The sequence below is a fragment of the Callithrix jacchus genome, chromosome 6 (genome assembly GCF_049354715.1).
Source record: "Callithrix jacchus isolate 240 chromosome 6, calJac240_pri, whole genome shotgun sequence".
Lineage (NCBI taxonomy): Eukaryota > Metazoa > Chordata > Mammalia > Primates > Cebidae > Callithrix > Callithrix jacchus.
The window spans coordinates 63,626,142-63,649,437 of record NC_133507.1 but is presented as its reverse complement, the minus strand read 5'-3'; the positions used below and the strand labels follow the sequence as shown (position 1 = coordinate 63,649,437).

The window sequence follows — 23,296 nt, the reverse complement described above, 5'->3', positions numbered from 1 at the left end:
CCTTAGTTACATTAGTATGTATTTGTTGATTCTTGTTTTATTCGATGAATTACAGTATTTTACTATCATTTATTTTGATGCTCAACTTGCCCCAGATTTGGCCAATGGGAAACTTCTTCTAGTTGGTTCCTGTGTCTTATTGACATAACCTCATCATTCTTTGGAGAATAATTACTTTTTAGCACAGCAAATATTATGCCAAATATGTCAAAATGAATATGGAGATTTATATGATTATGTTTACCAGCGCTTCTCTTTGTATTTGGAAAGGTAACAGTGAGTAATGGTATGGATGAGTACTATAAAATTCTGTAGAATTTATCCTATAATTCTTAACAACCTTAGTTAGATATGGGAATTTTTTTTCAGCCATGAATATTTCAGAATTAATTGTTGTGTTGTTTTAGGATTGTGATGTTATGAAGAGGTAAAGTTAGTCCATTGTACAATAATGGGGAAAGCATTGTTTATGACTGTTCCTTTTCTGGTTGAGGCTATGTTCCCTCTACTGGCTTCACCTGATGACAAGGGAAGGCTTCTCATTCCTCAGAAATTTAGATAGATTTATTTAGATTGTTAATATTACTATCTGGACTACCTGAGTAACCTGTCCATGATCTTTGTGAAATCTGTACTGGACTTCATTGTGATTCCCTAATTACTGTTTTTCTTTTCTTTTCTTTTTTCTTTCTTCCTTTCTTTCTTTGTTTTTTGAGACGAGTTTCACTCTTGTTGCCCAGGCTGGAGCGCAGTAGCGCGATCTTAGCTCACCACAACCTCTGCCTCTGGGGTTTAAGTTGTTCTCATGCCTCAGCCTCCTGAGTAGCTGGGATTACAGGCATGCACCACCACACCCAGCTAATTTTTTATTTTTAGTAGAGACGGGGTTTCTCCATGTTGGTCAGGCTGGTCTCGAACTCCCAACCTCAGGTGATCCACCCGCTTTGGCCTCCCAGGCATGAACCACCACGCCTATCCCTGTTTTTCTTTATCTGCTAAAGTTAGCAAAATTAAGCCCCTAAGCTGAAGCAAGGTACACCTTTGCTTCCTGCTGACTTTCATGAGCTATTGAATCACCTTGTATCAGCCAGGCAGGAGGCAGATGGACATGCTGAAATGAGGCATAGAGAAGATTTTCATGAAGGGGACATATACAAAGGTGTTGGCAATGTTAGGAGAAAGCTACAGGGAATGAGAAAGCACTCTCAATGCAGCAGCAGACCTGAAGAAGCAAGGGGAAGAGTGATTACCAGACCCCAGAGAAAGTAGCTCCAGTTGTATGAGGGGCAGTCTGACTGGAATATGACTTCCAGGGGGAGGAATGAATCCAGTGCCAATCTAGGGCAACCCAGAAAAGAAGGAATTGGAGAATAAATACTCCTATGTCAATTTTCTCTCTGTGGTGCTTTTCCACTGGTGCTTCTCACTGGCCAAACCAATTGGGAGCTTAAAGGCAGGAGAACCCATTGATGCAATGTATAGAAGTCACCCTTCTGGGACACACAGAATGATGGAGAAGCATGGAGAGTGGCTCTGAAGGACTTAACACAGTAGCCCACACACATGGCAACTCTAAATTTTTAAATGATGACTTAAGTTTTTTCTTCATAGCTCAAATGGTCATCCACCATCACTTGGACTCCCATACGTCTCTTCCTCCTAGAGTCACCAGCTATCCACTGACAACAGTTCTTCCTCCTAACATATAACACACCTGCTGCTTGTAACCCTGGGGGGTCATTACCCCCAGTGACATATCGACTCTAGGTTTTCTTGTCAACCCAGGTATGCCTCTGTGTGTGTGTGTGTGTGTTTGTGTGTCCTCCCCTTCTCCCTCAATTTGTAATGTAAAAATTTCTATGTCATTACAATATTCTGTTAACAAAAAGTGACTGGGCAAACAATAAAATAAAAAAATGTAATCTTTATTAGTTTTGCACATTTTAAATGTTGGTTAGCATTATTTAGTGTAATAGTAGCATTTTCCAGCATGCAGTTCACAAATACAGTTTATCTAAGTAGTTTTAAGAAAAAGAGGAGCCTATGGTTTGCTTCTGCAAAAAACACAAAATGTTCTGATGTAATTGACTATATCAGTTGACTACTCTAGGTTCTTGTGGAAAAAAAACTGTGAAGCTCACGTTATATTTAGAACAACCTAGAGCAGCATTACTCCAAAGAAATGAAAACATACACTGAAGTTAGAAGAAAAGGAAAAAAATAAAAATAAGTACTACCTTCAATTCAGTTAGTACAGGTACTACCAGAAGTATAAATGAAATTTTAAACCCTTTTCCAATTGCAAAGCATACTTTGGACATGAGTCATGAACCTATTTTGCTCCTTAAAATTGTGAAATAATCAAAAATTAGTAAATGTAATTAAAAAAGCAGAAATCTACAACTATCCAGTCTTGTTTTCATTTCTTATTTAGCAAATTTCTTTCATGAAAAAGTATTATGGACAGAAAGTAAGAAAAGTGATTGTGATATCAACCTGAAGATAATTTCCTCTTCATATTTATGTACATAACGCTGAAAAATAAAATAAAATGACTTTTTTACAGTATTTATATTTGCTTATAAAATTCTAAACACATTTTTAACAGGTTAAGCAGTGTGTTTTTTTTAATGTGTCTGTACAGTCTGGCTATACACCATATGTTATCCACTTAAAATTTAAAAATAACCAAAAAGCTGTTAAAGTGCTGAAAACTATTGCTTAATGACTTAAATGAGATCTGTTGAACAATTCCTTGACTTTACCACTGACATATGGTTTCTCATAAATGAGATTCTGAGCAGTGAGAGAAACCAGATACAGCAGCATGGTAATATAAACATGCATTGATAGCATCCAAACTACCTATAAATGGTACAGAATACATTATACTACCTGTGTAAAGCTTGCACTCTACATTTCTTGTGGTACATATTTGATGCAATAAATACTGTGCTTAGGTCATTATTTGTTTGCTCAAACGTGCACCACAGGGTAAAATGACTATTTACATAATAAATAGCATTTCATTAACATACACAGTGTCAACCTTGCTGAGAGCCGAAGATGGCTAAACAAAGTGCAGGATAAAGCAGAAATTTATAAAGAGTTATTTTAGTCAATTCAGTATTCTGGGGGTGGACGGTGAGGGGCAATATTCACTATTCAGTTTTTTTTTTAATATGACAGAAAACAAAACCCATAAAATTTATGACTCCAGACATTTGAATGAAGTTTTCTCCTGCTAAAATGTACTGGCCTACCCACAAACAATCTACTTGGTCTAGGGGCTGGATTTTGCAAAACAAGATCAGCGAAGCACCTCCACTTATCACCCAATTACCTCTCCCAGAAATATGGTGAAATTTAAGAACTCGTTTTTCTTGTGAGTTTTTCTCATGCATGATCTCTAAGTGCAGCATGCCCTCATGCAAACCACGACTTTGTGTAGCTGGGAGGGCCATGTGGTTGCCGTACCTCCCAGGTGGCATACCTGTTATAGAGGTCCTTTAGTGTATTTCTCAACAGAAACCTTGTTTACAAAAATAGTCACATATAATAAACACATGGATTAACAAAAAGATGAATCCACTAACAGATTCTGTAAAAATGTGACAAATGTGGCAGTTGAAATGCAAATAGTGGATACAATTACTACACTAAAGTGTTTCATGTTAAACAACCCCAAAATTATAGGTTTGTACCCCCTTGAAACTGGTCCCTACAGTCTGACTAGCCATTGTGTCTCTTAACTTCAGCAGTGTCAGCTGGTAGTGAGAACAGTAACCTCCTGTCAAGGTCATCTCCCCTTTACATAGAGTCACAGTTTGCTGACAAGGGGTCACTGTCTTATTGTAGGCACTGACCTTAAGTAGATTTTTGTAAAAACAGTCAGTTTGGCATTGACCTCCTAAAGGAGTCCTGTTGATAAAAATACATCACCTTCACAGGCTGTAAACAATTTGTCACCCAATTATTTTTATTTGTTTTCATTTATTTCCCTTTGGCTTTTTCATCTTTGCCTTCTTGCTCATGTTTTTCCACTATTGGCTTTGTCACCCGGTCATAGGACGGTGGACAAACTGCAGTGGACATGGTCAGATCAGTTTTTTCTGTAATAGAGTTTTCATTTATTCTGTCAATTATCATATCTTCTTTTATAAGAAGATTAGCCCCACCTTTGATTTTGTTTTTATTGTATGTAAAGGAAGCTTGTTTTACAGTTCGCTTTAAAAGGTGGCGCCTGTAAGCACGCTGAATAATAACAGCAGATACTTCCTCTTGTTTTCGTTTTAAAGTAGTAGTGATTGGCTGATAGGAGGCCTTGGAAGGATTGGAAGCCATGAATCGCTCTTCCATCTGTATTCGGAGAGCATCCATCTCTCCACTCTCTCCTAGAACCCGCTTTGTAAAAGCAAATAAGATATCAAGACAGTGAATCCGGTCACCACTTACCATGGGCAAATCCATGGCAATGAGCTGGAGTTTGTTTGGTTGTGGCAGATTGAGAGGAGGTTCAAGTGCAGCTGCAAACTGAGATAATTTTTCAAATTCCATGAATTGGGTTGCATCGGGATCAAACTTCTCCCAAACCTCATAGAACATCTCAAAGTCATCCTCACTCAGGGGCTCTGCACTTTCTTCAGTAGCAACACTGAAGTTCTCCAGGATGACTGCGATATACATGTTCACCACAACCAGGAAGGATATGATGATGTAACTGACAAAAAAGAAAATCCCAACAGATGGGTTCCCACAGTCTCCCTTAACAGAGCTTCCAGGGTTAGCTTTATTAGGGTCACAGTCGGGTGGTTTGCTGTTGAGAATAGGTGCTAGCAATCCATCCCAGCCAGCAGAGGTTGTAATTTGGAACAAGCAGATCATGCTGTTGCCAAAGGTCTCAAAGTTGAACATGTCATCGATTCCAACTTCCCTCTTAACATAGGCAAAGTTGGACATCCCAAAGATGGCGTAGATGAACATGACCAGGAAGAGCAGGAGGCCGATGTTAAACAACGCGGGAAGGGACATCATCAAAGCAAAGAGCAGCGTGCGGATCCCTTTTGCTCCTTTGATCAGTCGTAGGATTCGGCCAATCCGGGCAAGACGGATCACTCGGAACAGGGTAGGGGACACAAAGTACTTTTCTATCAGCTCGGCAAGAAACATACCTATGAATAAACAATGAGAATACCAACCAATGAAGAAATTATGCATTAAAATAAACATATGTTTCTTCCAAAGTTCTGAGGTAAAGTTCAGAGTCCTGAACCCAGTTATATTATCTTAAATATGATAGTCAAATGATGTATATACAATTGTATGTAATATATATTATAAATAAATCTTAATTTTGAAATTCAGCAATAATTTCAACTTTAAGGATCACAGTACTTTTTTTTTTTAATCTTTAAGGGATGTTTATAAAGTACTTTTAGTTTACGTAAAGTCCCAAGTCAGAATTTAAAAAGAAAATAAGTTAAAAATGCATGTCTGGCTGAACAGCAGTGGCCTAACAGTGTAAGTACAAGTTTATACATAAACAGTGACTTTTTCTGAAATTGCCATATTCTAAATTCTCTATTTACTCCTTTTCCATCTGAAAGTTTTTGATGCTACTTTCAACTCCCCATGATCTTGATACTTACTCAACTTCCACTCTAATATTTTTATCTACTTATTTATGTACGTTATGGTGCATTTCTAAAAGGATCTCAGGTTGATACTCTTTTTAGTCTCCTGTAGCTAATGCTGTATGTCAATTGCTTTTGGTCTCCTGTACCTGACACTGTAATCTCAATCTTCCTCTTTTAAGCTTCTATCTCCATTTGCTTTTTAGATAAAAACTGTACTAGTAAAGATAAAAAGAAGAGTTCAAGAAACTAAATGCCTTCAAGTTTAAATGCCTCATTCTGAAAAGACTAAGTGTGAGAGAGAGTGTGTGTGTGCAACAGAGAGAGAAGGAGATGTGTGAGAATACAACTCTTATAACCCTTGGTTATAATTAGTGGGAATCAAGGCTATATACAACATATGAGTTGGATAAAAGGCCAATTTCTTCAGAGAAACAGTGGCATGAAAATCTGTCAGAGGTGCCTTGTTTTGGATAGTAAAATGTTGACCCAGTTATATCATCCTATTTAGGGAAGAATGAATATTTTAGGCCAACAGAAAGATGCTTTTCACTTTACTAGAGCTTTAGTTGTTTCCAATGAAATGAGTTATTGCTCATGAGGCTAGTCATATGTTCCAGGCTTTGAAGTATAGTACTAATGATGTCCCATGCCACCTTATTTCCCTTGTGCATTATTATTATAAACCCATTTTTAAGGTTGTCTAGAAAATCTCTATATGATACTCATAAAGAACCTACTATATGCATTTGCTAACATTTAGTCCTCATCTTTATTGTCTTTCTACTCAATACTTTTCCTTATCTTGCAGCCACTTTCAACTAATATCTAATATGCTGGTGACTCCATGTCTATTCTCTGAAGCAATATTTTTCCTATACCAAACTAAATTTCTAGTCTTGTTAACAGAACCATATAGATACTGTATGGGTTCTTCAATCTCAACATGTCAAAAACATTTTTATCTTATTTAATAGCAGTTCTAGGTCAAATGAATGTCATTTTACTACATTCACACTAAGTATATTATTTATGTCTTAAATAGATAGGATAAGAAACAATACTGATATATAGCAGGGGACATTTTGTTAAAAACCAAACAGACCTGGATAAAATGTATCAAAACATTTACAATGATTATCTTTGATTGCTGGCATGATCTTGATTCTAATCTTGATTGTATCACTTATATTAAACTGAATTTAAGAACTTTAAATGTTTCTTACCTACAATGGAGAGAATGACAACCACAAAATCAAAAATATTCCAACCAATGGTAAAATAATAATGGCGTAGAGAGATGAGTTTCAATACACACTCTCCAGTAAACAGTACAATGAACACTAGATTGATTCGTGACAAAATGGTAGTCACATATTCACTCTGGTCATCTGTTTCCACCATCATTGTGACCATGTTAAGACAGATGAGAATCATAATGCTTATGTCAAAAACTTGTCTGGTTACAAAGTCAAAGACCATTCCTTGAAATTTGTTCTGTAGAGAAACAGAAATGTTTTTAGCAACAAAGGAGTTTTCTCATGCACATTAGCATCAAATACTTTCTGCATTAATTGACTTTCTAGTTTCTTGTAAAGTGGTCATTGGCCCTTATTTTTGTAAGGATGATTTATAGCATATTAATTGTTAAAATTTAGTTATTTAAATTGCCATTTACTAATGTGTATTTCTCAGAATAACAATCCCTTGTCCTAAGAGGGTTTCTGATAAAAAGCAAAAAAAAAAAAAAATAAAAATAAAAAAAAAATAAAAAAAACCACTGAATACTGTATACTTCTTCCAGAGGTATGCAATGCATATCAACATTTTAAGATCATGAGAAGGTAAGAAACCTGTTTGATTTTGTTTTTCCAGACTTTCCAATGATCAGTTGGATAATGCATCCATTTTAAAATATAGTATCTATTAATATTTCATTTGTTGTATTCTCAAATAATTGTTAAGGGGAAATTGGAATTTCCAGGACACATCTATAACATTATGTATTTAAATACCACATATGGCAATATTCATATTCTTCTACCAAATACCCTTGGCTAACATTGTCAGACATAGAATGCTTGACCTGCACAAGGATAATCAGACCAGAATGGCATTTCTTATATGTTTATGTCAAAATAAAAATCATGTTCTTTGTCATTGATCTGTGATTCTACTCCCCACTTCCGCCACTGGTAGTCACTGAAGGCCGTCTGCAGACTTTTTTCTTTGGGCCCCTAAGGAATTCTGAGGGTATTTTCTAACATATTTTTCCTATGAATTGTTGATTCATTTCTACTTTCAGTGCTAAGTTTTAACAGAGAAAGCACATATTTCTCATCATCCTCAGGAAGGCAATATTTGATCATCACAATATGAATATTTACTAGTATTGGTTTCCTTGATGTACCCTAGGAATTACTGAAACCTCTCAGATCATCATGATGAAAATCTTTATCATGTGTGATAGTAGCTCTACATTTTCATAGCAGTTTGTTTGGTTCATCATGGAAGCATGAGTATTGTTATTTATCATCATAAATTGTAATTACTGACCCTTACTTCTGCAGACATTATTAGTAGTGTCTAACTCTATAGCCATACATATGAATAGTAGATACTGGAATTCTTTCCTCCTTTAAGACACTTAGTATCTCTAGTGAAAAATAAAATAGAAGTAAGGTGTTATTTGACTCAACACTTCACCAGTTTTTTAAAATATTAGAAAATTGCATTTCTTGTAGCCCCATCCAAAGGTTTACTTCTTTCCCTGATATTACTTGGCAACCATTCTTGAATCGTATGATTAACTTTCTCGTGTGCACATCACATTCTCTGTGTATCTGTTGTCCAATTAATATGGATTCTAATGGTGTTCTTCTAAATCTCTCGTAGTCAAGGATGTATCTTCTATTTCTTCTTGCTCTTTTTTGGTCATTAATTTTTTTTTACCATGACCATAAAAGATACATTGATGCTCTAAAAGTGAAAGAAATATTTGCTCCTGGAAATGTTAGCTACTTTCTTTTTGTAAGACAACCATACAAGTTTTTGTTTTTATATTTCCCCCCATATCATTTGGTATTTCTTACTCCTGGTCGAGGTATAGGCTTTTGAGGTTTTTTTGATCCTAATTTTTTCATTGCATTATAGTATTTCTTCTGTTCTTCTGTCATAAAGATGTCTTGACCTCCAAAGTATAGAAAAGAAAAATCAAACTGGTTAAAACTGTGTCCTTTTGCACATAATTTTTCAATGTTAAAAAAGGGATGGCTGAAAAAAGAAATGTAAAATTCAACCACTTAGTGTAATTACATCTGGGATTTTAAATTTGAAAAATTGAAAGTACTCTTTAGGTATGATAATATTTAATTCCCTAAATCATTCAAAATTGACTTTATTATTATTAACTTATGAAGAAAAACACTCCCAAATCTCAAAAAGGTTAATTATTTTACCCAAGACCATACGCTTAGTGAGTAGTGAAATTTGGTTTACTAAGATAATAAATACTTGGTATCTTATACTATACACACTGCCTCTATGATGTTAAAGGCAATGATTTTCTTTTTCAAATGTAGCAAATAATTAGAGTATGTATACTGCAAGATGGTTTGGAGTTACTCATTTAAAAACATCTCTCTAACTCTGTCAAGAATTACAGCAAAGGGATAAAAAGAAAACTGGATAAGTTAGTGAGAGATTTAGGAGATAAATTAGAGCGCCTAGCATAGTAAGTATGGGACAGACCAGCAGGGATACAAGATTGGAACACTGGCAAGTAAGTGAAATAGAGTAGCCTGATATTGACTACAGAGTACTTCTAGTAATAAGAAAAGGGAATTGAGGAGAGAATGCTCTGTAGTGAAAGCAAGCACTCATTATACAAAAAGCAATCATAGTGAGCAAGTGAGATGAAGCAATAGTACATAAAAAAAGAAATACAAATGGCTAACGAGCATTTGAGACATGTTCGAATGTAATAAAATACCTAAAAGTCATAACAATTAAGGTAATAAAAGTTCTAAGAATTAAAACCAAATACAGTTTTCACCTATTAAATACCAAGTATTAAAAAACACAAAGAGAATGTTTGGTGCCAGTGAGGAAACAGTGGCATGGGTGCTTGTACACTGTTATTGGGAATTTGAGTAGATACATTATATCTGGGGCAGTAATGGGAATTTATTCTAAGGAAATAATTAAAGCATTATTTTTTCTCTTTTTTTTTTGCACAAAGGCTTTCAACAAGTACTACTTAAATCATTGAACATTAAAAACAATCTAAATTATCAACCTATTGGGGAATGTATAAGTAAATTATGATAATGTATATATGAATACTTTTAACAAAATGAGAAAATACTTACATTAAGTCAAAAGTGAAATTTATAATTATAGATTAAAAATTACAACAATAAGAGTATGTGTAGAAATAGTTTGAACAGAAAAACAAAATGTGAATGGCAGCAGTTACTTCCAAGTGAAGATGTTTATTTGTTTTCCATATATTTTATAATATACATAAATAATTGGGACAATAAAATAAGCCTTATAGATGATAAATGATGAGGAGGCATCCAATTCCAAGATTGAAAGGGATAGCTTATAATCACATATCTTGGAGAAAGAAGTGGGAATAAATAAAAAAAAAATCAATGGAAGAAAAAAGTATAAAAATAAACACTAGAAGAAGCTTACATCCAGTGCCTAATTTCTTGCAAAGATTTAGTTGGAAAACATATTTTCAAGAGGGAGCGGGTAGTTGTAGGGATAAAATAACAAGTTGCCTTTGGGAAAGGGGCATATTTGGTTGCTTTCTACTTTTGTTCTAATTTTCATTATTTTTTAAAGATAGGAAATGTTTCTTGATAGTGAATAAGAAGAGAAAAACTTTATGAACCTATACACAGGAGTGTGGAACTCAGTTATTCTTATTCTTTTCCATATAGCTGGAAATATATAGGTAGTGAATAACGGAGAGGAAGGAAATATAAATGATAATATATACTCCCATTTGGTTTCTAAATTCAAGTACCCATTTGATGGAGAAAAGACTTTAAGGAATAATTTTCTATCTCAGTACAAGAGAAAATATTAGAAATACTTATCTTCTTTTTTTGCTGGTTGAAATTATCTATGATGACACCAATAAACAGGTTCAAGGTGAAGAAGGACCCAAAGATGATGAAAATAACAAAGTAAAGATACATGTACAGACTTTCCTCATACTGAGGCTGGAGTTCCACCTACCAAAGGAGAATATTTTGTGAAATATTAATATACATTTTAGTGCTGGTAATGCCATTGGTGCCTTTTCATGACAATAGAAATATCACTTTTACGAATATGTCAGCTTTTTTTTTTCCCTAAATCAACTACCTCTGAAAAAGAACACTGAAATTAGCCTTTAGAAATGTTTTCATGTGAAAAATATGGCCATTATGACATTCTACAGTCTATTTTTATAACTATAAATACAAATAATGTTTTTCTATTTGAACAATAACTTGCTAAATTTGCAAGCTTTTAAGTTACTGAATTTTAGTAATTTTAAAATTACTAATAAAAAATTTTCAAGTATAAGTATCTATAGGATAGGTTTAGAAACACTCATTCGTGTATGCATGAAATAATGTAGCAAATAAGAAATGAGTTGTTCATTAAGATGTTTGACACTCTACCCTAACCTAACAGTCACTGAGTTTTTCAGATCAAGTAGATATTACTGGACAGTCCATTTTATAATTTCACAGTTGATTATTTAGTTCCTAGATTGTGCTTGTAACAAATGGGCTATCACTTATAATTTAGTAATAGAGTGAAATAGTCACTATAGTTTTTTAACAGATTCATGTCCTTCTAAAGGCAACAAAGTTAAAACCAACTAAACACACAAAACAAAATATAAATGACAAAGTGAAATAAAGCAACTCTGGAGGTTGTCAAAACAATACTCAACATAACTAAAACTATGGGAAATGCACTTCGAGAAAGATAAAACCAAACTGTCAGGTTAAAGACTGCAGGGACAGAGGTTATTCTTCATGACGATAAACTAAACAGATGGGACTTTAGAATAGAAAGATGAAGGTTGATAGAAAATACTACATCTTAAAATGTTTTGTAGAGCAGTTGGAATGAGCATGAATTTCAGTTTAGGTCATGGAGCTTGAAAGATGCTGAAATCAAACAAAATAGATTTATACTTCGGTGATGTACACTTAAAGAAATCTGTTGGCCACAGAAGTGATAGCAACATTAGTAAAGGCTCCAGTCAATTTATGGATGCTAAAATCATATAACAGCATTCTTTTATATGGTTTAAAATATGATGATTTGAAAGAAACAATCACAGAAATTTAAGGCTGACAGAACAATATCCATAACTTTTCATATTGTTTAATATGGAGGGTGAGTATACATTTTAACTAATGATAGAAATCATGTATTTCTTTAGATTCGGTCCTGCACACTGAAATTACTTCTAATTATATAATGTGCAGATAAATAGGAAACAAAAGAGAAAATATTTAAAAGAAAAATATTTGTTAGTTCCTAAATATATGAATTTGTTACTTTTTCAAAATAATTCATGTTTTGAATTATCTTAGTAAGATCTTTCTGATAAACACTGCTATGATTGAATATTAACCTGTTCCATTTTTTCCTAAATATTTTAAATCAAGATAGAATCACTTCATTGGTTTTTTTATGCTTTGTTCAATTAATTTTACAACCTGGTCAATATTGTAAAAAGACTCAGAATACAATGAATACTTACATTTCTAGAATCAACTGCCGCATACATTATGTCCATCCAGCCTTTAAATGTGGCCTATTAAGAAGGACATGCACGTTTTTACTTTGGAGTAAAAATAATTTAGACCTGATGTTTAACAAATATTCTTAGTGATATAATTTTCAAAAAGAAATACTTGTGAAAGATATTTCAAAACAAGTTTTACATAGATTTTGGACTAAGACAGTATCCTAGTTAGGCTTTTCATTTCTGGAATACATATTGAACAAAATGGCCATTTGATATATCCTCCCATTTGATAACCACATCACAAGTACTTTTCAATTCTTTAGAGTTCATAGTTATCTTTTTTGGTTTTTTTGATACAGAGTCTCATTCTGCCACCCAGGCTGGAGTGCAGTGGCAAAATCTCAGCTCACTGCAATCTCCACCTCCTGGGTTCAAGCGATTCTCTGGTCTCAGCCTCCTGAGTAGCTGGGACTAGAGGCGTATGTCACGATGCCGGCTAATTTTTTTGTATTTTTAGTAGAGATGGGGTTTCACCATTTAGGCCAGGCTGGTCTCAAACTCCTGACCTTAAGTGATCCACCTACCTTGGCCTCCCAACGTTCTGGGATTACAGGTTTGAGCCACAGCACCCAGCTGGTATCAGGATATTAAAGCACTATTAAAATTTGCTGGATCACTTTTAGAAATCTTACAAATGCCAACACATTTGTCAATAGCTCTAACAGTTGAGTAATTACAACTTAGATCTAAGGATCATCTGCTAACATTTATCTGCAAGGTGATCAAAGTGATTGAAAATTTAAGATTTTTCTTTATTTTAATAATGTAAGGATGGTACTGGGATGCATAAAGGCAGGGTCGCAACTATCCTTTTAAGAATTTTGGAGCAAAACATTTAAAAATAATCCCATATTCTATTTCTTTCTGAAATTCTTGAAGATAATAAGTCAATATGAATAAGAAATATGAATAGTACAGGAGACACTGGGCACTCACAGGTTGAAGGATACTCAGGCTAATAACTTATGGTAATTTGTTATTTGTCCTGGGGCATGAATTTTGAGTCCTGACAGCCTAAATGAATTATTCCTTAGCTAGTGAAGGAGGCTAGCAAAGCCTTTAGCATCTGTATCACAATATGTATTTGTTTTGATAACACTAACCTTTGTGAAGAGGTGGATATTATGAGAGGAAAGCTAAGCAAGGATGTGTGGGTAATGATTCCTAACTAGAAAGTACAAGGCTTTTGTACATGAAAGAGAAATGTGTTAAATATATCAATGGCTTAGGTCAATGATAGAACAAGTCCATTACACACTTGGTATAGAAACAGAAAAAAGTGATTCAAAGGACCGTTTCAATGACTTACCAATCAATAGAGGGGTGATTCTATAAAAGCCAAATGTGAAGCAGTATTTTAGAGTGTTTATTTATTTATTTATGTAGCAGAATTTATTTAATAGCTTCATGCAGGACCATCACTGTATTTTCAGAATTGCTTACATTTTAAAGAATTTTTATTTTTTCTTTCCTCAAATTTATAGAGGAAGTGATCATTTTAGTGACATTTATAAATGTGGTTATTAGTTAAGGGTTAGAGTAAGTGTCTAAATAAATATAATGTGTCTACAATATTTAAAAAAATCATCCTTTCCAGATTTTTAAAAGTTTTCCTTTTATGTGTTCTAGAGACAAGATATTACTATGTTGCCCCCACTGGTCTAGATTTCCTGGCCTCAAGCAGTCCTCCAGCTCTGGCCTCTCAAAGAGCTGGGATTATAGGCATGAGCCACCATGCCCTGCCTGTCTTTGCTGGATTTGAAAAATCCCTATTTTCAGTGCATGAATATGCAGAGTAGGTCAAAAATGTTAAGGAAATAAATAAGAATTGTCAACAAAAAAGTGGGAAGAATTTGTAATCACAGTAGACACCTCTGGAAAAGCTGCAAAAGGGTTTTGACCAGTGTTGGTATGTTTGCTTAGTCTTCTGGTTGAACAATTGAAATCATAACCTTCATGAACAAAATTGATTTCTTCCCTGAAGACACTGTAGAACAGCAAGGGAAGAAAGAAATTGTACAGTCTTTCTTTTTCTTTTTAAGCTGAGTTTTCAAATAATCTGGACTTTATTTTATTCACTGCTTTGTTGTGGTGCTGCTGTAGCTAGAAGCAGAATCAAATGAAAATGTTTAAAGGGTCACTTTTAAATTTTTTAAATAATTTACAAACTAATTTTCTTGGAGACCCAGTCTTGGAGACCCAATAGTGAAAACATTAATATTTAGGATAAAATAGACTTAAATTATGGTGCTGAAAGGTAAGACAACAGCTGCTTGTGCTTCATTTTTGTTTCTAGGTACTTCAAGGTATTATTTCCATTTCACTACGGGGATCCAATTTTTTTTTTTTTTGATGAAATTTTGTTCTTCGTTGTCTGGAGTGCAGTGGTGCAATCTTGGTTCATTGCAACCTATGCCTCCCAGGTTGAAGAGACTCTCCTGTCTCAGCCTCCCAAGTAGCTGGGATTACAGACACTGGCCACCATGCCAGGATCTAATACTAAAACCTAAATGTCATTCCCCAAACTTTGATCCAAATAATAAAACTCAGTAGCAGTCAATTAATTATAATCCAATTAGGTGTGTTAAGAGTATGTGTTTTGGATGATGATCTGTTAAGTGTATTCTGTTTTGGTTGCTGATCAGTGAAACAAGCCTTCTAATTGCAATAAAAAATTAGCAAAGTTACTGATTTATTAATTAGCTTGTTTATATATAAAGAAAGACCAATATAGAAACAAAGAACATACAAAAAAAAAAAAAAAAAAAAAGACCAAGAGGGCTTTGTCTGGCCTGTCCACAATGGACGATATCTGCACTGATTACATGTAATAAAGTTTCCATCTAGGCTTATAAACTTTTACTAACAAACTGAAATTTTTTAAATAGAAGAAATATATACTTTCTTAGTAACTAAAGATATATGTCATTATTTTATTATTCCAAACAATAAAAATATTCAGAGAAAATAGTGTTCACTTACAACTTGAAGCAAAGAGAGATACCCAAATCCTACATTATCAAAGTTTACTTTCACATTTTTCCATCGAGCAGTTTCATTTCTTTCTATTAGTTTTAGGCAATCAGAATGATTATTCACTTCTTCGACATCAAACCTGTCACCAGTTGTGGTGTTAATACAGTGGTAGAATTTGCCAGCAAACAAATTTACGCCCATGATGCTGAAAATTAGCCAGAATATAAGACAAACCAGAAGCACATTCATGATGGATGGAATTGCTCCTAAAAGGGCATTCACAACCACCTAATACACAAATGGAAAAAAAGGAAAGTCAGAATTCTTATCTGTTAATAAAGAAAAGCAAAGAAAACATTCCCCTAGCAATCTCTGGTTTTTCCATTTTGTTTTCTATCAAGGCTATTTATTCTAGAATATTTAAAAGCAAGTTTAAAAAAAACTTAAAATTCATTTTTTTCTTAAGCAATACACTTATGAAAACAACTATAGGCAATATAACCAAGAAATGAAACAAAACATTTTTTAAAAAAGGGAGGGAGAAGCATTACAAAGTTAAAGGAAAAGCAAAATCAGAGGAACTTGCTGCCAGATGAAGTCAGAATTGTGTTGTTTATCAAAGAAAAGAAAAGTTAAAAAGCCTATACAGAAGTTTAACTCATTTTAAAAAGGAATATACTGAGAACAAAACTAAAACATTTGGACCTGAGTTGATTTGACCAATATATTTTTAAAATAACTTAAAAATTCAGATGATAAATTATAAAAATATTATTAAACACCTAATATAATTGTCTTTAATTATCATGCACTGCTATGACTAATAATTTTTGCATAAGAAGCAAGACAATTTGCATTATGTATTTCATTAGATCATCACATCGTTTATTTCAAGCTCCAGTCATGTCAGTTGTTTCATTTACTGAGTTTAATTCAAAAAACTTACTTTAAATAAAACAGAATAGAAATCATTTCTTAGGAAAATAAGAAAAAGAGGGATGCCATACATAGTTCTCAAATCTGATGTGATCACATGAAGTTCTGTGTTCAAATATTATCAATTTTTTTTCCTATAGAAGGATGTTTTCCCCCTCTTTATTTCTGGACACTTGTTCAAAATCTGAGTGTTCATATTTGGCAACAATAAATGGATGGCTTCCTTGCTTTCTCCTCCATACTTCCCACTGGAGCTGCACAGGAGTGGCTAAGAGGGAAGGTAAAAACAGACCCAAAATGCTTATAAGGGGCAGCTGCCTCAGACTTAATTGCTAAGTTTAATTCGACCTGTGCTTGTATTATTCTTGTCAATCTGATACAAATGAAACAGTTTCAAAATATCTTCTATTTGCCATTTGATACCCGTGTATTCTTAGAACAATTTTTTAAACTGCCTGCCTGAAGAAAAAAAAATAAATGAGCCAATTTCTTATACTTCTGAGCCCTATGTAAAGTCTGTAAAGAACTCTAGGCCTTCTGTGGGATATAAAACAGTGTGATAAGTGGGCCAAAGAAAGTAATTATACCAGCAATGACAAAGGTGGGGAAGATGAGCATGAAAAATTAATTTGGCTGAGTTATCGAGGCAGGACCAAGTGATGTGACCTATGCAACCTACCAAGCTGATACGTGATACTTTGCCTTATCTCATCTGAGTGTGTGCATACACTGTGTATGAAGTACATACAATGGACTTCATAAACCTTCGTTTTATAATTTATTTTAAATAGATGGATAGAATTAGATTGCTTTCAGATTCGAGATTTGGAAACTGAAATCAAGTTGCTATTTATTCCCCTTATTTTCTGAATATTTTGTCCACTATCCAGATTACAATGCTGTTTCTGCTGTGAATACACAGAGTACTAATTAAAATGTGTATTTTGCCTTCAACACAGAATTTAGAGTATGACCAGAAGACTGATTATACTTATTTCTTTACTTTCTTTTCACATTAATTGGTAAGTCTCACATTTTTTCTTCAAAACATTTCTTAGCTTTGTCACCTCTTTTCCATTCTCACAGTCACCACTTAGGACTGTCCCCTGTTTTTTTATACCTGCACTATCGTCAGTCTCCTAACCTTCTCCTTCATTTAACATATGTAAGATGAATTAATCTTCCCCAAGTCCCACCTGGAAGTTATTTATTGGCTTCCCAGTAACTATCAAATATTGTTCTTACCTTGATATTAACATCACTCCACAATCTTTATTTCCAGTTTTAACTTCCCTGGTCACCTATACTTCATGCTACTTCAATTAATACAATGACCATAGACTAACATAATTACCAGATAATTGAGATGCCATTTCCTTTGAAATTCCTTGTCTAAGATCTCCTCTTCTGAAATACTCTCCCCTCTTAAAGGCTTTAGTTCAAATAGCACTTCTCTCATGGAGCCCAACTTTGCTCCCCCAGTTTAGCCTCCTACATGAAGAGGAATGTTTTCCCCTCTAAATTCAAGAATCAGAATTCTATTCTAGTGCTGAACCAAACTGTACAAACAATTCAGTATTGTGTTCTCATTTGGCATATGGGAAAAATGAAGTTAAAACAAGTTAAGTTCAGAAAGTAGCCTAGAAGTAGCATCTAGTGCTCTTTCCAGTCTACGTGGAAGAATTGCTCCCAATTATCTGGTACCCATATTACTCTGTACTAGAATTAAGTGTAATCCTGTAATCCTGACAGATTGTAAGATTTTCTAAAAATCTAACATGCAAAAATGTATTCGTGAATTTTGCAGGGCCTTCAGTGTCTTGAACATAGAAATATACCAGAGAACTGTGAATATAGGAATAAAATAATGGTTGACAAGACAAATGGATTAATGAAGTAAAGGTTAGCTTTGTATTTTTTGATCAAAACATACTTTTTAAATGTATTTCTGAATATGGGATGAGAATAATTAAGGAACTGAGCACAAGGAAAAGTCTGTGCTTAGGTAATATGTTTGAGAGCATTAATTTGAAACTGGGGATTCATTTAGAGTTAAAAGGAACTCTAGAATTTACAATACAAGCATGTACTCTGCAGCAGTGCAGTTCAAGATATGATTCACAAAGTGGGCATATATTTGGCCCAGAGAAAAGTTTTACTTATTTTTTTTTGTGAACATGAAAGAGTTTTATCTTAGAAAATATTTGGCATAGTATTGGGGAATGTACTATACAAAGCTATAGTCATAGTTAAGATGCATTAAATTAGACAGTGAAAGATCATAGAAAAGACTGTCTTTTCCCAAGAGTTCCAAGCCATTCCTTGATACAGCAGAGAAGGAGGTGTATTAACTTTTTTCAGTCACATTAAAACTCCAGTAGTTGGTTCCCATGGGAGGAAGAAAGTAGGCAGACTTAGTCGGAAGAAATTGGAAAGAACAAATTGAAGTTTCAGGCTACGAGAAAGTAGATGTCTGAGAAATGAACTATCATAATGAATTAATACTGTACTAGAGGTTGTTTCTTCTCAGAAACTTTTATCAAAACACACATCATCAAATAAAATTTCTCTACTCTAGCACAACCAACTATATTTCTGGTTCATTACCTCCATTTTAAAAATTAAGTCTATGTTAAATGAAGGATTGATAGTTAAATATGCAAATTAACATTAGACATTTTCATACATGCAGAAATATCTTTTTATCTGAATTGTTTTTGAGCTTGAAATCAACACTATCCATGAATTCTCATGCTTTTCTAGTAGAAATAAATAAAATATATGTGAATAAAAATAAAAGCAGGCAAAGTAGGAATTATCCATTTTTTAATATGAAGAAGAATAAGGGAATCTTTTTTAAAAACGCTTTTAAAGGCTGTGTTGTGGATTTAAATTAAAACAATTATTTTTGTAAGCTATGATATATCGATGATCCAAATAAAACTTCTGACTTTTTCTCTCTCACAAAAATAAAAACTCTTCTTCTTGTATATTACACTTTAAGAATAAATAAAATGTAGAGTTATGTTTATGTATGTTTTCACTGTGATATCATTTAGAATCCTAGAAAGTTCATTGGGAGTTACTTATTCTAAGAAGTGAGTTTATGCATTAAATTTTATCTTAATATTCATATTTTTGTTTTATTTATGAGTGTGCATTCTATATAATTCAAATAAGTGGATTCTTATGTACTAATTTTTTGTTTACAACACAAATCACATGTGCTTATTCAACTATTTCTTAATATATTTTTGCCTTGTTACATTTTGAAAATAACCCCATATAAACTTACACAATAAAAAATGAGAATGGTCACAATCAATACCAGTCTTATGGAACCTGAAATATTGCACCCTAGTATCTGCTCATACATATCAACAATCTAGCTGGTAATTTTCAGGACCCAGACCAATGTACTAAATGGCAGGGAGTGTATGCCTCAAACAGTATCATAAGCTTTACAAGTTACATTATTTTTTTCACATAATCATTCTACACCAGGGTCCCCCGCCCTCACCAATCAAGTAATCTCCCCATAAATGGATAACTCCATATACACATAACTAAATCATATTCACTGAAACTTAAACATATCAACCATTGGGGTTAAAATCCAAAGAGGGTAAATTCATAAAGGTTTTTTTTTTAAAATAAAATTTAAGACAACTGAAAAGAGGGGATTAGGATTTAAATACTGCATTTCCTAGTGTGGTGCAATAGTACCCTTCCCAATCCCTCCCTCACCCCACTACACATAAGTCACAGTGCAAGGATTAAAGGTAGCAAAAGGGGTAATACAGTACCCATAATAAAGGGCTCAGGGGAGGAACCAGCGCTCCACCCCATCCAAGTTGGAGCAAGATTATCCTATACAAAATAGAAATATATAGTTTGTTATTAGTTAGAAATCTGATATGACAGAACATTTGGTGTTAATTTTTGTTCATGATGCTCTCCATCTGTTTCCCTATCAATTAAGACTTGAGTTCTTTTGAAAAAGAAGATATTTAAGATTTCCTAGGTTAGGAAATTAAAAATACAAATTTAAATGCAAATTTTATTTTACCCTAGATATTCAAGACATCAATTCACTCAGTTTAATTTTACAAGTTGAAAAATTTGGACTGGAAATTTGAAATACAATAAATGTTTAAAAGCTGTCAGCCAGAAATGTGCACAAAACATGCAAAACATAAAGTGCAACGTGATGATAATTTATTTGTTATTTTCTAACTTCTTATCAAGCATCGTACAACATGCTTTATTCAGTGATGTTGCATAAAAGCACATGCTTTGAAAAAGTAACGGAATAACAAAAAACGAGGGCCTGAGTAATGCTTTCACACAGCTATTGCGATTTTATGCTGCTAGGGCAAAGAATTAAATGAGAGTTTCTGAGTATGTTCAAAATCTCACTTCCCAATCATAATCAGCATTCTTATATCCAATCTCACCATCATTCGTGATTATATTTTTACAAAGTAAAAAAATAAAAACACTAGAAGTATAAAAAATAGAATCAATAATAAGGTTATTTTGACTCTACAATGCCAAACAGGTGTTGAAGAGATCAGCTATTTTAGTGCTGTGTATGCTGTCATTATGAGGAATAGAGCCATATTCATAAATCTGATCATTTAAATTATTAGTTTTATCACTATCAGCATTTATAAGGATTTTATGTCTAAAACTCCAGGTTTCAAAAACGAACCCCTTTTAATATGAAAACCATTATTGATTAATAATTATAGTTATTTCTGTGAAAATTAAAACTATATCCACATGACCAACATTTTAAGGGAAATGAAATGTAACGTATGAAAATATCTGACCACTTGACTAATGGATTTAATAAACTTTCAAATGGTCAAATGTAAAAGGTTTATGCTATTTTCAAATGTTTAGCATTGTTCAGATTTCACAAGCCATATAAAATATATTATTTTGATTCAGGCAACATGTTTTCAAGTAGAATGTACAGAAAAAATGTACTATATTTTTTTCTCCATAACCGAAACTGCAAGTTTGAAACAAAACAGTGACATTTAATTGGAAAACATACTTAATTTTTACATACCCCAGAGAGAATCTCTAACATTTTGGTGAAAATGTGAGGATCTCTGTGAGAAATAAAAGAGGATGATTTGAATTACATTGTACTAAGTTGTTTATAATGAGGAGAAAGTTTTCATATATGTTAGGGAAATCTTACGTTCCTCCGAAGTGACACTTATATTAAGACTTGAGAAGAGAACATAAGGCTGTAAACAAGAGCGAAACTCCGTCTCAAAAACAAAACAAAACAAAACAAAACAAAAAAACAAAAAACAAAGTGCAAATGGAAGTCTACAATACAGCTCAGTTTCCATAAACATAACTAAACCTCAGGAAGCAAAAGAGCAATGTTTTTCTATTGGAATCACACAATTCAGTGCTTTGTTTTGATAACACATTTTTTGGCCTTTTTAAAAAGCAGAACTAATTTTTTATATTGTACATCTATATATTAATGATTTATGCTTTAAAAAAATGCATGGAAAATAAGTCAATAATGGCACACTTTCTAGTCTGTTATGAATGATGGAAACTGATTATTGTTTTTTTAAAAGGGATACAATAAAATTTTGTGTGACTGACAAGAAGTAAATTAAGGTTAATTTGTGAATTAGCTATGGTAATGAGTCAAAATTATATTTTCTGTTCATTGCAAGTGTTTTACTTTATTGTCATACAAATGGTGTGGATTTGTATGTAATCTTTAAGTTAGTATTACTACTTTTATAAATCAAGATGAATGTAATTATGAATTAAGACTATATTAAAACAAAAAGTTTAAAATTCAGTCAATACTTAATATATAGCCTTCTAACATTGAATATATTCAAATAATGCAAACTTTGGCATTATAGAGACAAAAATTTTGACAATTCCTTTCATTTCTTTTTACACCTATACTTAGGCACATGTGTGATTCACATTATTTTCAGGAAAACTCATTAAGTACAGTATATCATCACAAAGAATAAGTACCTGATATAGAATTGACTTTAGGTTATTATTACATCATTACACATAGTACCTTAATAATGCATCTGCCTTTTTTGTATACAGATTGGTAAGGAAACTCCCAAGATGGATTAGGAAATAAAGTCATTTAAATAAGCACAGCAGATAAATGATATTATATCATTTCAAGAGAGGCCTAGTTCTCTTGCATATCACCTAGAAGTAAATATGCAACAGATAAAATGATAAAGTAGCAGTTTTGCAAGAACTTGCCATTCCTTTTGCATGCATAGGTTTTCGGTGTTCTAAATTTAATTTAGCTTAATTTTGGCTATATGCAATACTTCAGGTTCTTTCATTTCTCTTACCCTCATCCCTTCAAATCGAGATAAGGCTCTTAGAGGTCTCAGAGCTCTTAGTGTTCTGAGAGATTTGATGGCTCCAAGTTCTGAGTAACCCAAGGCATTTGCTGTTAAACTGACCAATGAAACCTGCACGCACAAAAATAATAACAATTAATAAATCTAATCATCATTTGATGCGTAGTTGCTATATAATACAAGTATAATTTCTGCTTATAATTATTTAGAAGATAAATCTTCAGATATTTTTAGCAAACATTGAAAAAATTAAAGAAATATTTTCAGTTTGATGCAAAGGATGTAATTATCTGGACATTAATTAAAAGCCAGTTGAAAAAAAATCCTTAAATATCATATACTTTATCAATTGAATAATTAGAGAAACAAAGTAAAAATTAGTAAAATAAAAGAAGAAATCAAGGTGGAAAATCATTGGTAATTATTCCTTTATTTTATTAGTTGGCTGTTGAATAAGGCTTTTTTTATAGCTACATAAAATACAAAAACTGCTATTGTACTAAAAAAAGCAAGAAGTATCTACCATGCAT

General features: G+C 33.1%; 1 protein-coding gene and 1 long non-coding RNA gene across 7 annotated transcripts in view; one reads left to right on the top strand and one right to left on the bottom strand.

Moving 5' to 3' along the window:
• Window positions 1-1,647: 1,647 nt before the first annotated feature.
• LOC144576647 (uncharacterized) lies at window positions 1,648-5,174 on the top strand. Its single transcript, XR_013518898.1, has 2 exons — window positions 1,648-1,785; window positions 4,946-5,174. It is a non-coding gene; the product is annotated as an uncharacterized LOC144576647 (long non-coding RNA).
• SCN1A (sodium voltage-gated channel alpha subunit 1) overlaps window positions 1,905-23,296 on the bottom strand; it is a 129,951-nt gene continuing 108,559 nt past the window's right edge. For all 6 annotated transcript variants that reach the window (XM_054258305.2, XM_054258307.2, XM_054258309.2 and 3 more), the window contains exons 21-27: window positions 22,755-22,877; window positions 15,448-15,729; window positions 12,418-12,471; window positions 10,745-10,882; window positions 8,726-8,830; window positions 6,860-7,130; window positions 1,905-5,171 (exon numbers count right to left, since the gene is read on the bottom strand). In XM_054258305.2, coding sequence (XP_054114280.1) covers window positions 3,994-5,171; window positions 6,860-7,130; window positions 8,726-8,830; window positions 10,745-10,882; window positions 12,418-12,471; window positions 15,448-15,729; window positions 22,755-22,877 — 2,151 coding nt within the window. In that variant the 3' untranslated portion in view covers window positions 1,905-3,993. The remainder of the gene's footprint in view (window positions 5,172-6,859; window positions 7,131-8,725; window positions 8,831-10,744; window positions 10,883-12,417; window positions 12,472-15,447; window positions 15,730-22,754; window positions 22,878-23,296) is intronic.